The sequence below is a fragment of the Protomyctophum bolini genome (genome assembly GCF_963924005.1).
Source record: "Protomyctophum bolini genome assembly, chromosome: 17".
NCBI classification, from domain to species: domain Eukaryota; kingdom Metazoa; phylum Chordata; class Actinopteri; order Myctophiformes; family Myctophidae; genus Protomyctophum; species Protomyctophum bolini.
Window position 1 is genome coordinate 40,366,811 of NC_137878.1, and position 16,184 is coordinate 40,382,994.

Here is a 16,184-nt window from a genome sequence, read left to right on the forward strand (position 1 = left end):
GACTGGAGTGAGCCGTGTATCTTCCCAACCAATGAGAGTAGGAGTAGGAGTGAGCCGTGTATCTTCCCGACCAATGAGAGTAGGAGTAGGAGTGAGCCGTGTATCTTCCCAACCAATGAGAGTAGGAGTAGGAGTGAGCCGTGTATCTTCCCAACCAATGAGAGTAGGAGTAGGAGTGAGCCGTGTATCTTCCCAACCAATGAGAGTAGGAGTAGGAGTGAGCCGTGTATCTTCCCAACCAATGAGAGTAGGAGAAGGAGTGAGCCGTGTATCTTCCCAACCAATGAGAGTAGGAGTAGGAGTGAGCCGTGTATCTTCCCAACCAATGAGAGTGCAGAGGGGGCGTCGCTCCGAGTTTGGTGTTCGCGGGGGGGAAGGGAGGGGAGGCGGGGCTCCTATAGGTTTCTGAACCAATGGGAAGCCAGAGTCACGTCAGGGTGTCGTCGGCGAGTGTCCGTTGTAGGAGATCTGCGGGATGCCGTTGCTGGAGTTGTCATGGACCTCCTATTGGACACACACACACACACACACACACACACACACACACACACACATGTAATAATTAAGCAATATTACACGAGAGGGTGTTTAACGTGATTATTGCCACGACAGTGATGCGGTATAGGTAGGGGAACGAGACGAAGTCGAGTTCCGCAAGCAGAGCGGCTGAATTCTTCAGTGGCTGGTTTGATCAACGGCTATAGAAACCGTTTCAACCAATCGGATTGCTTCCTCTTAACGACCTGTTGTATAGAATAAATTATGTTTGCGAAAAAGTTTTCGTAAAAAAAAAAAAACACGATCTGTGACGTCACGTGGGTCAATACGTCATCATCATCATCATCATACGACATCGCGATCATCGTCATGCTGTACGTTCGACTCTGTAAAGCACTTTACGCAAGTTCATTGACTGCAGAACCAGCTTCCCTCCCTACAACGACTTACACGAGTTATGTTTTCATTGTTTAATCCGCGTTTTTAATAAGTCATACGGGGGTTTCCATCTGACAGAGTTGGACAGGTGACGCGTTTTGATGGCGTCATCGCAAAAACCTCCGTCGCACCGACATGCAGCGGGTTCTGGGAAACGGAGGCGGTGGTACTCTGTTGTCGTGATCGCCACACTATACGCAATATAGCAATATATACATTTTGACCATTATTTGAAAATCGAATTTTATAGATTCTTCTTTTATTGATTTTCAAAAGATTTTTACACTTTGAAAACTTGAAATGGGACATTCTGCATAACGAGTACTTTCACATCTTTGGTAGCCTACTTTTAGTACATTTTAATACCAATACTTTTGTACTTTTACTCAAGAAAGAATTTGAATATTCCAGACTTTTATTTTTTACTTGTAACAGAGTATTTACTGTATACAATGTGAGTACCTTTCCAACCACTGCCCGTATAGGCTAAGGGCCGATCCATACTCCTATTTTATCTCTGTTTATTTATATAGGCTAAGGGCCGATTCATACTCTATTTTACCTCTGTTTATTTATATAGGCTAAGGGCCGATTCATACTCCTATTTTACCTCTGTTTAATCTAAGGGCCGATTCATACTCCTATTTTACCTCTGTTTAATCTAAGGGCCGATTCATACTCCTATTTTACCTCTGTTTAATCTAAGGGCCGATTCATACTCCTATTTTACCTCTGTTTAATCTAAGGGCCGATTCATACTCCTATTTTACCTCTGTTTCAATAGGCTAAGGGCCGATTCATACTCCTATTTTACCTCTGTTTAATCTAAGGGCCGATTCATACTCCTATTTTACCGCTGCTTCAGCGCTGTAGTGCCCAAATGATTCCGGCTCGTCAGAAATTTTCAGTAGCACTGAAGAGTGGACTTTAGGACGGTACCCGCCCCCCCCCCCCCCCCCCCCCCCCCTCACTTGTACCTTCTCAGCCATCTCGTGAGAGTGATGCAGCGAGTGTTCTCTCTCCAGGAACATCCGCTGCTGCTCCGAGCTAGCCAGACGACATGTCAGCCATGTGGACAGGGTACAGGATGAGATGCCTGGAGGAGGGAGGGGAGGGGAGGGGAGAGGGGAGGGGAGGGGAGGGGAGGAGAGGAGAGGAGGGGAGGGGAGGGGAGGGGAGAGGAGAGGAGAGGAGAGGAGAGGAGATTCATGAGCCTCCAACAACTTCCCATCCATCATTACATTTGTTCGTGAAAGCATTTCTCTGTCACATTTAATTTACCATGGTGACATTGATCAATTCTTGATAAAACCACGATCTTTATAGCAACGTCTTTCTCTGAATCTTTTCTCCGTCCGTGCCTGGATTTGGCAAGAATTTTTTGTAACTCACACCGTTGTCCAGGAACACCAGGAAAGGCTCTGGTCAGGCTCTGCCAGTGGGCCTATTGAGCCAAAGTCCCCCTCACCATGTGCAATTTCCAGCCTCTGCCTCAGCCAATTGATTGCCATGGTAACCCCACACCTGCCAATTGATTACTTGACCAGTCCAACTTTTCACAGACGGTTTGCAGCACTCTTCAGACACACAGGCAGACAGACATCTCCATATATGGGCACAAAAGGGACACAGACGGATAGGTGCTATATGACAAGTTGACAACGGGTATTATTACGTTCCGAGCCAAGTTGCATCGTTCTCAAGTAGGGCGGCGGGCACGTACAGGTCTAGTTTGTCTAATAACGGGCTATCTAAATGACATTGTAACCTTTTGCATGAGCCCGTAAGGTCGCCAAGGCTACAGGGCAAGTGCTGCGTGTTTTAAGGTGAAGTCACGGCGCAAGATTGGGAGTGAGTCTGCAGTTCTGACAGCAACAGATTGGGAGTGAGTCTGCAGTTCTGACAGCAACAGATTGGGAGTGAGTCTGCAGTTCTGACCGCAACACATTGGGAGTGAGTCTGTAGTTCTGACAGCAACACATTGGGAGTGAGTCTGCAGTTCTGACCGCAACACATTGGGAGTGAGTCTGCAGTTCTGACAGCAACAGATTGAGAGTGAGTCTGTAGTTCTGACCGCAACAGATTGGGAGTGAGTCTGTAGTTCTGACAGCAACAGATTGGGAGTGAGTCTGTAGTTCTGACAGCAACAGATTGGGAGTGAGTCTGTGTAGTTCTGACCGCAACAGATTGGGAGTGAGTCTGTAGTTCTGACAGCAACAGATTGGGAGTGAGTCTGTAGTTCTGACCGCAACAGATTGGGAGTGAGTCTGTAGTTCTTACAGCAACAGATTGGGAGTGAGTCTGTAGTTCTGACAGCAACAGATTGGGAGTGAGTCTGTAGTTCTGACAGCAACAGAGTGAGAGTGAGTCTGTAGTTCTGACAGCAGCAGATTGGGAGTGAGTCTGTAGTTCTGACAGCAGCAGAGTGAGAGTGAGTATGCAGTTCTGACAGCAGCAGATTGGGAGTGAGGATACGTTAAGATATACGATAAACTGGGATTATGTTACAACACACCCACAGGTGTCTCTGGGTGTAACTAGAGATACGTTAAGAATACGATAAAATGGGATTATGTTACAACACACCCACATGTGTCTCTGGGTTTAACTATAGGGATACGTTACCCCTGATATTGACAGATGAAAAATGCAGCTGTGCAATATTTCCATTCCTCCATTTCAGACCAACACCGAGTACTATATAGGGCACGTGGTTCCCAAAGTGGGGTCCGGGGACCCCCAGGGGGTCCTTGATGGAGTTCCAGGGGGTCCCCAGACAAATGATAGTTTGTATAACTAAAATGAACCCTTATGGGTCTGTAACCCTGAGAGTGGACACATTTGGTTCCATTTGTACACTATCGGAGTTAAATTAACATTGATTTTACAAAATAAATTTGGGGTCCCAGAGATATAAAAAAAATCACTCCCGTGTTTCTGGCACAACAGCGCCCCTACTGGTACTCATACTGGTGCTCATTAACGTCACATAGGTGAACACGGACATTGCTGTTCCTTGGAGTTGTTGCACCACTCAAAAATGCCATTAAATTCATTAATGCGTTAATTTGGAGCATGGCCGCCAAATGGATGTGGTGTTGGGGGTCATATTACCGAGACATGCTAGGTGTCATGGATGTGGTGTTGTTGGGGGTCATATTACTGAGACATGCTAGGTGTCATGGATGTGGTGTTGTTGGGGGTCATATTACCGAGACATGCTAGGTGTCATGGATGTGGTGTTGTTGGGGGTCATATTACTGAGACATGCTAGGTGTCATGGATGTGGTGTTGTTGGGGGTCATATTACTGAGACATGCTAGGTGTCATGGATGTGGTGTTGTTGGGGGTCATATTACTGAGACATGCTAGGTGTCATGGATGTGGTGTTGTTGGGGGTCATATTACCGAGACATGCTAGGTGTCATGGATGTGGTGTTGTTGGGGGTCATATTACTGAGACATGCTAGGCGTCATGGATGTGGTGTTGGGGGTCATATTACTGAGACATGCTAGGTGTCATGGATGTGGTGTTGTTGGGGGTCATATTACTGAGACATGCTAGGTGTCATGGATGTGGTGTTGTTGGGGGTCATATTACCGAGACATGCTAGGTGTCATGGATGTGGTGTTGTTGGGGGTCATATTACTGAGACATGCTAGGCGTCATGGATGTGGTGTTGGGGGTCATATTACTGAGACATGCTAGGTGTCATGGATGTGGTGTTGTTGGGGGTCATATTACTGAGACATGCTAGGTGTCATTGATGTGTTGTTGGGGGTCATATTACCGAGACATGCTTGGTGTCATGGATGTGGTGTTGTTGGGGGTCATATTACCGAGACATGCTAGTGTCATGGATGTGGTGTTGGGGGTCATATTACCGAGACATGCTAGGTGTCATGGATGTGGTGTTGTTGGGGGTCATATTACTGAGACATGCTAGGTGTCATGGATGTGGTGTTGTTGGGGGTCATATTACTGAGACATGCTAGGTGTCATGGATGTGGTGTTGTTGGGGGTCATATTACTGAGACATGCTAGGTGTCATGGATGTGTTGTTGGGGGTCATATTACTGAGACATGCTAGGTGTCATGGATGTGGTGTTGTTGGGGGACATATTACCGAGACATGCTAGCGTCATGGCCGCCAGGTGGATGGAGTGCAGGGAGTCGGGACGTTTGTTCAGCGCTCGGACAAACTGGAAGTTGAGGATGCCTCCGATCAGACCGCAGATGCAGCACGCCGAGAACAGGATCATCTGGAGAGAGAGGGAGAGAGAGAGAGGGAGAGGGAGGGAGGGGGAGAGTTCAGAGAAATAAACAGTAGATGTATAGATCACTGGTTCTCAAACTTTCTCATGTCAAGGACCCCCCAAATCGACACTAATTAACCTGCGGACCCCCCATTAGAAAACATATGCCAGGGACCCCCATAATTACGGCTCTATAGCAGTGATTCTCAACTCGTTTAATTTCAAGGACCCCCCCCAGTTTGACATGCATATTAGTCTACGGACCCCCCATTTAATGGCATTTATATCTCTGGGGGGGGGAGAGCGCCAATTTATGTTGTAAAATCAATGTTATTTTGACTCTTGAGAGTGTACACATGGAACCAAATGGACCCGGTAGGGTGGTACTGTATATATACCCTCACAAAAAACATGCAGTAATCCTGGTCTCTATACTGCCTCCCCCTGGCCAGCCGGGGCGCCTGATGGAGGGGAAAGGAACTGGTCTCTAACACTGCCTCCCCCTGGCCAGCCGGGGCACCTGATGGGAGGGTAAAGGAACTGGTCTCTATACTGCCTCCCCCTGGCCAGCCGGGGCACCTGATGGGAGGGTAAAGGAACTGGTCTCTATACTGCCTCCCCCTGGCCAGCCGGGGCGCCTGATGGAGGGGAAAGGAACTGGTCTCTAAACTGCCTCCCCCTGGCCAGCCGGGGCGCCTGATGGGAGGATAAAGGAACTGGTCTCTAACACTGCCTCCCCCTGGCCAGCCGGGGCACGTGATGGGAGGGGAAATAACTGGTCTTTATACTGCCTACCCCTTTAAACTGTCAGGATTTAAGACATTTTCAGAATCTGATCTCGGGTCAGAATGGGTTAAAGGACCGCCATTCTTCTGTGCGTTATAGAATCTGATCTCAGGTCAGAATGGGTTAAGTGGTCAATTGAGGTGACGTGTGACGTAACGCGAGGGCATCCCCAACCCCCGCATCGCTAATCCCATTCTGAAAGTCGTTTGCAATCTGACTATACGCTGTTTTGTGTACACTTGCCGATAATTGGAGTGCATAATGTGCGAGCGTGTGTGTGTGTGTGTGTGTGTGTGTGTGTGTGTGTGTGTGTGTGTGTGTGTGTGTGTGTGTGTGTGTGTGTGTGTGTGTGTGTGTGTGTGTGTGTGTGTGTGTGTGTGTGTGTGTGTGTGTGTGTGTGTGTGTGTGTGTGTGTGTGTGTGTGTGTGTGTGTGTGTGTGTGTGTGTGTGTGTGTGTAGTGGATCGGCATGCCTTCAGAGCCGCTAACCACATGGAAACGAGGCCGGCTCTGGTTTCATTACCGAGGCTGAAGTGTGTGGAAAACGGCTCACAGGACTCACACTGCCAAAGCACACTAATGCAATCAGCACCCCACACACCGGAGGGGAGAGAGAGACAGAGAGAGAGAGAGAGAGAGAGGATGAGGAAATGAGAGAATGGCACTGCATCTGCGAGGAGCGGACGGTATAATGAAGAATGATGAGCGAGGGAGAGGGTGGGGGGGGAGGGGGAGGAGGGGGAGGGGGAGGGGGAGGGGGAGGGGGAGGAGGAGGGGGAGGAGGAGGGGGGATGTCTCCGTTACAGCACAGTGTGCTGACATTGATCCATCAGTAGCACTCTCCCCGAGGGAGACACAGACAGAGACACACAGAGACACACAGAGACACACAGACAGACAGACACACAGACACAGAGACAGACACACACAGAGACAGAGACACACAGACAGACACACACAGAGACACACAGACAGACAGGGGGCAGCGGTGGCCGAACGGTTTGCGGAGCGGTCTTGATATCGGAAGGTCGCTAGTTCGTTCGTATCCCCGGACCGGCACGTTAAAATGACCACCGCTGAAGTGCTCTTTATGGACAAGGCATTGAACCCCTACCATGAAATGTTCTATGAGCTAGCAGGGCCTGGCTGTAAACAAGTTCTTGAGGTTATAGTCCAGTTACCCTGCAGGGTAAACATAGTACCTTTCCTTTCCTTAGTCCAGTTACCCTGGGTAAACATAATACCTTTCCTTTCCTTAGTCCAGTTACCCTGGGTAAACATAGTACCTTTCCTTTCCTTAGTCCAGTTACCCTGGGTAATCATAGTACCTTTCTTTTCCTTAGTCCAGTTACCCTGGGTAATCATAGTACCTTTCCTTTCCTTAGTCCAGTTACCCTGGGTAAACATAGTACCTTTCCTTTCCTTAGTCCAGTTACCCTGGGTAAACATAGTACCTTTCCTTTCCTTAGTCCAGTTACCCTGCAGGGTAAACATGGTTCCTTTCCTTTACAGACAGATACAGATCAGACTCAGAGAGGGACAGGTGATTGCCGGCCGGGAGAGAGAGGTGTTTAGAGAGAGAGAGAGAGAGAGAGGTGCATCATGCAGAAAGAGGAGAGGAGAGGTGACTGGCTGTCTCCTCTAGTGTGTGTGTGTGTGTGTGTGTGTGTGTGTGTGTGTGTGTGTGTGTGTGTGTGTGTGTGTGTGTGTGTGTGTGTGTGTGTGTGTGTGTGTGTGTACTCACAATAAGGCCTGTCCTCTTCCTGGCGCACAGAACTCCACACATCCCACACAGCAAGAACTGCAAGAGAGAATATGGGGCTCAATGTTCAGTTTTCTGCACAACTCAAAACTATTATGTCTTATACCTTAACCCATCAGCAACCACACTCTCTCTTCTACAATATCCCCATAGACATCAGCAACCACACTCTCTCTTCTACAATATCCCCATAGAGATCAGCAACCACACTCTCTCTTCTACAATATCCCCATAGAGATCAGCAACCACACTCTCTCTTCTACAATATCCCCATAGAGATCAGCAACCACTCTCTCTCTTCTACAATATCCCCATAGAGATCAGCAACCACACTCTCTCTTCTACAATATCCCCATAGAGATCAGCAACCACTCTCTCTCTTCTACAATATCCCCATAGAGATCAGCAACCACACTCTCTCTTCTACAATATCCCCATAGAGATCAGCAACCACACTCTCTCTTCTACAATATCCCCATAGAGATCAGCAACCACACTCTTCTCTTCTACAATATCCCCATAGAGATCAGCAACCACACTCTCTTCTACAATATCCCCATAGAGATCAGCAACCACACTCTCTCTTCTACAATATCCCCATAGAGATCAGCAACCACACTCTTCTCTTCTACAATATCCCCATAGAGATCAGCAACCACACTCTCTCTTCTACAATATCCCCATAGAGATCAGCAACCACACTCTCTTCTACAATATCCCCATAGAGATCAGCAACCACACTCTCTCTTCTACAATATCCCCATAGAGATCAGCAACCACTCTCTCTCTTCTACAATATCCCCATAGATATCAGCAACCACACTCTCTCTTCTACAATATCCCCATAGAGATCAGCAACCACTCTCTCTCTTCTACAATATCCCCATAGAGATCAGCAACCACTCTCTCTCTTCTACAATATCCCCATAGAGATCAGCAACCACTCTCTCTCTTCTACAATATCCCCATAGATATCAGCAACCACACTCTCTCTTCTACAATATCCCCATAGAGATCAGCAACCACACTCTCTTCTACAATATCCCCATAGAGATCAGCAACCACTCTCTCTCTTCTACAATATCCCCATAGAGATCAGCAACCACACTCTCTCTTCTACAATATCCCCATAGAGATCAGCAACCACTCTCTCTCTTCTACAATATCCCCATAGAGATCAGCAACCACACTCTCTCTTCTACAATATCCCCATAGAGATCAGCAACCACACTCTCTCTTCTACAATATCCCCATAGAGATCAGCAACCACACTCTTCTCTTCTACAATATCCCCATAGAGATCAGCAACCACACTCTCTTCTACAATATCCCCATAGAGATCAGCAACCACACTCTCTCTTCTACAATATCCCCATAGAGATCAGCAACCACACTCTTCTCTTCTACAATATCCCCATAGAGATCAGCAACCACACTCTCTCTTCTACAATATCCCCATAGAGATCAGCAACCACACTCTCTTCTACAATATCCCCATAGAGATCAGCAACCACACTCTCTCTTCTACAATATCCCCATAGAGATCAGCAACCACTCTCTCTCTTCTACAATATCCCCATAGATATCAGCAACCACACTCTCTCTTCTACAATATCCCCATAGAGATCAGCAACCACTCTCTCTCTTCTACAATATCCCCATAGAGATCAGCAACCACTCTCTCTCTTCTACAATATCCCCATAGAGATCAGCAACCACTCTCTCTCTTCTACAATATCCCCATAGATATCAGCAACCACACTCTCTCTTCTACAATATCCCCATAGAGATCAGCAACCACACTCTCTTCTACAATATCCCCATAGAGATCAGCAACCACTCTCTCTTCTACAATATCCCCATAGAGATCAGCAACCACACTCTCTTCTACAATATCCCCATAGAGATCAGCAACCACTCTCTCTTCTACAATATCCCCATAGACATCAGCAACCACACTCTCTCTTCTACAATATCCCCATAGAGATCAGCAACCACACTCTCTCTTCTACAATATCCCCATAGAGATCAGCAACCACACTCTCTTCTACAATATCCCCATAGAGATCAGCAACCACACTCTCTCTTCTACAATATCCCCATAGAGATCAGCAACCACACTCTCTTCTACAATATCCCCATAGAGATCAGCAACCACTCTCTCTTCTACAATATCCCCATAGACATCAGCAACCACACTCTCTCTTCTACAATATCCCCATAGAGATCAGCAACCACACTCTCTCTTCTACAATATCCCCATAGAGATCAGCAACCACACTCTCTTCTACAATATCCCCATAGAGATCAGCAACCACACTCTCTCTTCTACAATATCCCCATAGAGATCAGCAACCACACTCTCTTATACAATATCCCCATAGAGATCAGCAACCACACTCTCTCTTCTACAATATCCCCATAGAGATCAGCAACCACACTCTCTTATACAATATCCCCATAGAGATCAGCAACCACACTCTCTCTTCTACAATATCCCCATAGATATCAGCAACCACACTCTCTCTTCTACAATATCCCCATAGAGATCGGCAACCACACTCTCTCTTCTACAATATCCCCATAGAGATCGGCAACCACACTCTCTCTTCTACAATATCCCCATAGAGATCAGCAACCACACTCTCTCTTCTACAATATCCCCATAGAGATCAGCAACCACACTCTCTCTTCTACAATATCCCCATAGAGATCAGCAACCACTCTCTCTTCTACAATATCCCCATAGAGTTCAGCAACCACACTCTCTTCTACAATATCCCCATAGAGATCAGCAACCACACTCTCTTCTACAATATCCCCATAGAGATCAGCAACCACACTCTCTTCTACAATATCCCCATAGAGATCAGCAACCACACTCTCTCTTCTACAATATCCCCATAGAGATCAGCAACCACACTCTCTCTTCTACAATATCCCCATAGAGATCAGCAACCACACTCTCTCTTCTACAATATCCCCATAGATATCAGCAACCACACTCTCTTCTACAATATCCCCATAGAGATCAGCAACCACACTCTCTTCTACAATATCCCCATAGAGATCAGCAACCACACTCTCTCTTCTACAATATCCCCATAGAGATCAGCAACCACACTCTCTCTTCTACAATATCCCCATAGATATCAGCAACCACACTCTCTCTTCTACAATATCCCCATAGAGATCGGCAACCACACTCTCTCTTCTACAATATCCCCATAGAGATCAGCAACCACACTCTCTCTTCTACAATATCCCCATAGAGATCAGCAACCACACTCTTCTACAATATCCCCATAGAGATCAGCAACCACACTCTCTCTTCTACAATATCCCCATAGAGATCAGCAACCACACTCTCTCTTCTACAATATCCCCATAGAGATCAGCAACCACACTCTCTTCTACAATATCCCCATAGAGATCAGCAACCACACTCTCTTCTACAATATCCCCATAGAGATCAGCAACCACACTCTCTCTTCTACAATATCCCCATAGAGATCAGCAACCACACTCTCTCTTCTACAATATCCCCATAGAGATCAGCAACCACACTCTCTTCTACAATATCCCCATAGAGATCAGCAACCACACTCTCTTCTACAATATCCCCATAGAGATCAGCAACCACACTCTCTCTTCTACAATATCCCCATAGAGATCAGCAACCACACTCTCTTCTACAATATCCCCATAGAGATCAGCAACCACACTCTCTTCTACAATATCCCCATAGAGATCAGCAACCACACACTCTCTTCTACAATATCCCCATAGAGATCAGCAACCACACTCTCTCTTCTACAATATCCCCATAGAGATCAGCAACCACACTCTCTCTTCTACAATATCCCCATAGAGATCAGCAACCACACTCTCTCTTCTACAATATCCCCATAGAGATCAGCAACCACAAACTCTCTTCTACAATATCCCCATAGAGATCAGCAACCACACTCTCTTCTACAATATCCCCATAGAGATCAGCAACCACACTCTCTCTTCTACAATATCCCCATAGATATCAGCAACCACACTCTCTCTTCTACAATATCCCCATAGATATCAGCAACCACACTCTCTCTTCTACAATATCCCCATAGATATCAGCAACCACACTCTCTCTTCTACAATATCCCCATAGAGATCAGCAACCACACTCTCTCTTCTACAATATCCCCATAGATATCAGCAACCACACTCTCTCTTCTACAATATCCCCATAGAGATCAGCAACCACACTCTCTCTTCTACAATATCCCCATAGAGATCAGCAACCACACTCTCTCTTCTACAATATCCCCATAGAGATCAGCAACCACACTCTCTCTTCTACAATATCCCCATAGAGATCAGCAACCACACTCTCTCTTCTACAATATCCCCATAGAGATCAGCAACCACACTCACTCTTCTACAATATCCCCATAGAGATCAGCAACCACACTCACTCTTCTACAATATCCCCATAGAGATCAGCAACCACACTCTCTCTTCTACAATATCCCCATAGAGATCGGCAACCACACTCTCTCTTCTACAATATCCCCATAGACATCAGCAACCACACTCTCTCTTCAATATCCCCATAGAGATCAGCAACCACACTCTCTCTTCAACAATATCCCCATAGAGATCAGCAACCATCCCATAGAGATCAGCAACCACACTCTCTTCTACAATATCCCCATAGAGATCAGCAACCACACTCTCTCTTCTACAATATCCCCATAGATATCGGCAACCACACTCTCTCTTCTACAATATCCCAATATCGCTGAACTGATCTCTGAACTTCAGACTCTGAAGGAAGACTAACCAAAATAAGTTTTACTCTTTATACCTTTATACCAATATGTAACAAAGTATTACGCTTATGTAGCTGTAAACAAGATGTAACACAGTTTTACGCTTATGTAGCTGTAAACAAGATGTAACAAAGTTTTACGCTTATGCAGCTGTAAACAAGATGTAACAAAGTATTACGCTTATGTAGCTGTAAACAAGCTGTGACAACAATGCACAATCCTGAACATGCAGCACTGCTCTTAGATGCTTCACCAGTGTGTGTCACACACAGACAGACACACAGACAGACACACAGACAGACACACACAGCACACACAACGCACACACACAACACACACAACTCAACGCACACAGAGTCCGCTCCACACCGGCGACGCGTCTCCCTGCTGAGGCTTGTGCGCCGCGCCGCGCACCGATATGATGCCCACGGCGCCCAGGACGATGCTGGCCACGCCCAGGCCCACCTCCACCACCGACAGCAGGAGCAGGCTCCACAGGATCTTATGGCTGGAGCACATGCTGCTGCTCCGCTGGGCATGGTACCTATGGGTGTCAGGCCGGCAGAAAGAAAGGGAACCCCACCGTAGCTCCAGACAGAGGAGGAGGAGGAGGATGAGGAGGAGGTCTCCTCTATGCTGCTGTTCCCCTGGGCATGGTACCTATGGGTGTCAGGCCGGCAGAAAGGAAGGGAACCCCACCGTAGCTCCAGACAGAGGAGGAGGAGGAGGAGGAGGAGGAGGTCTCCTCTATGCTGCTGCCCTGCTGGGCATGGTAGCTCCAGACAGAGGAGGAGGATGAGGAGGAGGAGGAGGCCTCTATGCTGCTGCCCTGCTGGGCATGGTAGCTCCAGGCAGAGGATGAGAGGGAGGAGGTCTCTATGCTGCTGCCCCGGGCATGGTAGCTCCAGACAGAGGAGGAGGATGAGGAGGAGGAGGAGGAGGTCTCTATGCTGCTGCCCTGCTGGGCATGGTAGCTCCAGGCAGAGGATGAGAGGGAGGAGGTCTCTATGCTGCTGCCCCGGGCATGGTAGCTCCAGACAGAGGAGGAGGAGGAGGAGGAGGAGATCTCCTTCTCCTCTAAACCATACGCCCTGCTGTGGAGGAGGAGGAGGAGGAGGAGGAGGGGGCCGGCGGGAGGAGGTCCGAGGGCTGCAGGGTCACAGCGGAAATCTTTAAAAAAAAAATATATATATATATATAAATATATATAAATAGGGGGCTAGGGAAGATATAAAAAAAACACAGATTGGAAAAAAAGTTTCAACTGGAAGGACGTTGCTGGTATAGTTGAGGAGTGTGAAGAAAACAAAACGCGCTCCTGTGTGTGAAAGTTGTAGCTTTATTACTATCTCTCTCTCTCTCTCTCTCTCTCTCTCTCCAAGTGTATAGCCTCACTGTCTCTCTCTCTCTCTCTCCAAGCGTAGCCTTCGGAGACCGCGGGCGTTTTGTTTAAACTCCAGAGTTTCTTAAACGCTCTCTAAAGGCACTTGACATTGTGATGTCGCTGTCCATGCTTTACTCATAGCAGTCGTAGCGCTGTGTCTCTCCCTCCAGGGTACACCGTCTCTCTCTCAGTCTCCAGGGGTAACTTCACAGAGTCCACACTGTGTGACCGCCGCTCTCCAAGGTCCTGAAATAGCGGCGCTCATGTGTAGCAAAAGCTCCCAAGTCAAACGAGCACCCTCGCACTGTCCGTCTGCTCCACCGACCCGCCTGCTAAGAACTGTCCCCGTCTGCTCCACCGACCCGCCTGCTAAGAACGGTCTGTTTACTCCAGTGAGCATTACAATACTGCACTGCTCAATGATCCATAGAGACAATCACCGGAAAGATTGGCGCCCTAGTCTCCCTCCCTCCCTCCCTCCCTCCCTCTCCCTCCCTCTCTCTCTCTCCCTCTCTCTCTCTCTCCCTCCTTCTCTCTCTCCCTCCCTCCTCCTCTCTCTCTCTCCCTCTCTCTCTCTCTCTCTCCTTCTCTCTCCCTCCCTCTCTCCCTCTCTCCCTCCCCTCCCTCCCTCTCTCTCTCTCCCTCCCTCTCCCTCCCTCCCTCCCTCCCTCCCTCCCTCCCTCCCTCCCTCCCTCCCTCCCCCTCCCTCTCCCTCCTCCTCTCTCTCCCTCCCTCTCTCTGAATCGGTGACCTGTTCGTGCACTTCTCGAACAGCAGCTATAGTAACCGTTGTGAATGATGTAACTGCTATGGTAGTTTATCCAAATGAGAGCAGCCATCACGAGCACTATTTAACCCATTTTGACCTGTCTTCTAAATCCTTTTCTTTAAAAATCCACGTTTCTATGTCAGTCGTTCTCATACATTTTCATGTGAAGGACCCCAAAAAATGTATGTAATTGGCCGTCGACCCCCCCCCCATCTGACCCCCCCCCCCCCCCATCGTTGTGAGCTTGTAGATCAGCTATTTCCCGGGGGCGCGATTTAACTCGTGCAGATGCGGTGTGTGTAACGACATGGACTTCTAAACAAATTTGTTCTACGCAAAATGCTGCGTTTCCAAGTTCAGGACACTTTGAAGCTTATATTCTCCTGAATGCTGCCTTAGTTCCGGCAATAGCATGGAAAGGAGAGGAGTGGCCTTTTGCATTTCTTTCACCGTGTGGTAATGGTTAATAATTAAGCAATATTATACACGAGAGGGTGTGGGTTAACGTGATTATTGCCACGACAGGGATGCGGTCAGGAACGAGACGTATAGTCGAGTTCCGCAAAGCATCACTGAAGCCTTGAGTGTAATATTGCAATTCTACCACAGTTACCCTTAAAACTAAGAAAATCGCTGAAAGAATATATTTTTTTAATGACAGATGTAGTCACTACGACCACAAATGTCCCCAAGAAACTAGCTATAGCCTAGCCACCGAGTTTGCTAGCGCCTCTGGGAAAAGAGAGCGGCTGAATTCTTTGTTTTGATTAGGTGGTCATGAACGGTGCTGGTTTGATCCACGGCTAGAAACCGTTTCAACCAATCACATTGCTTCCTCTTAACGACCTGTTGTAGAATGGTTAATTATATGCTTTCCTGGTCTGGAAAGGGGAGTCGTGTTACAGACGGGTAAAAGGGCAGGGGGGGGGGGGGGGGTCTACGGTCGTCAGGGTTTAGGGTTGTGTGTGTTTGATTGGCTACTGGTGACATCATGGCCATCATGTGACACAGTCTGAAGGCCAGCCATGCAGATCATTAAGTGGACCCAATGGAAAACGAAAGGCTTGCTTTTAATTAATTAAAGGAGTTGTTCACCCAAAAAGCAAAATTGAGCGGCGCTAGCCCCTCCTATGCCCAGCTTTGTGTGTAGCCCAAAGCGATGATTTGATTGGCTGCAGCAACCCCATATAGCGACGATTTGATTGGCTGAGCACGGAATGTGAGGACAGAAAAGCGAGCACGACAAATGTGATTGGTTGGAATGTGATGACACATGATGTATGTATGATGATGTAAGATGATAAGATACTTGCTGAAAATAGGTGATCTACAGTGCGACGCGTTGTGTGAGCTTGTAGATCTGCTATTTTCTAGTCACATTTTAGTCACCTGGAATGTTTTAGTGTTTAGTCTAGTTTTAGTCGACTAAATATTATAAGATTTCAGTCGACTAAATCTACAGTTGATTTAG

The 16,184-nt window shown here is 47.4% G+C and overlaps 1 protein-coding gene across 1 annotated transcript; it reads right to left on the reverse strand.

Annotated features, from left to right (window-relative positions):
* Positions 1-432: 432 nt before the first annotated feature.
* tmem196 (transmembrane protein 196) lies at positions 433-13,079 on the reverse strand (the record flags this gene model as incomplete). The annotated part of the gene is made up of 5 exons (XM_080787791.1): positions 433-504; positions 1,914-2,032; positions 5,064-5,199; positions 7,723-7,779; positions 12,912-13,079. 5 exons carry the CDS (start codon positions 13,077-13,079, stop codon positions 433-435), a joined length of 552 nt encoding a protein of 183 aa, XP_080643917.1.
* Between the last annotated feature and the right edge of the window lie 3,105 nt (positions 13,080-16,184).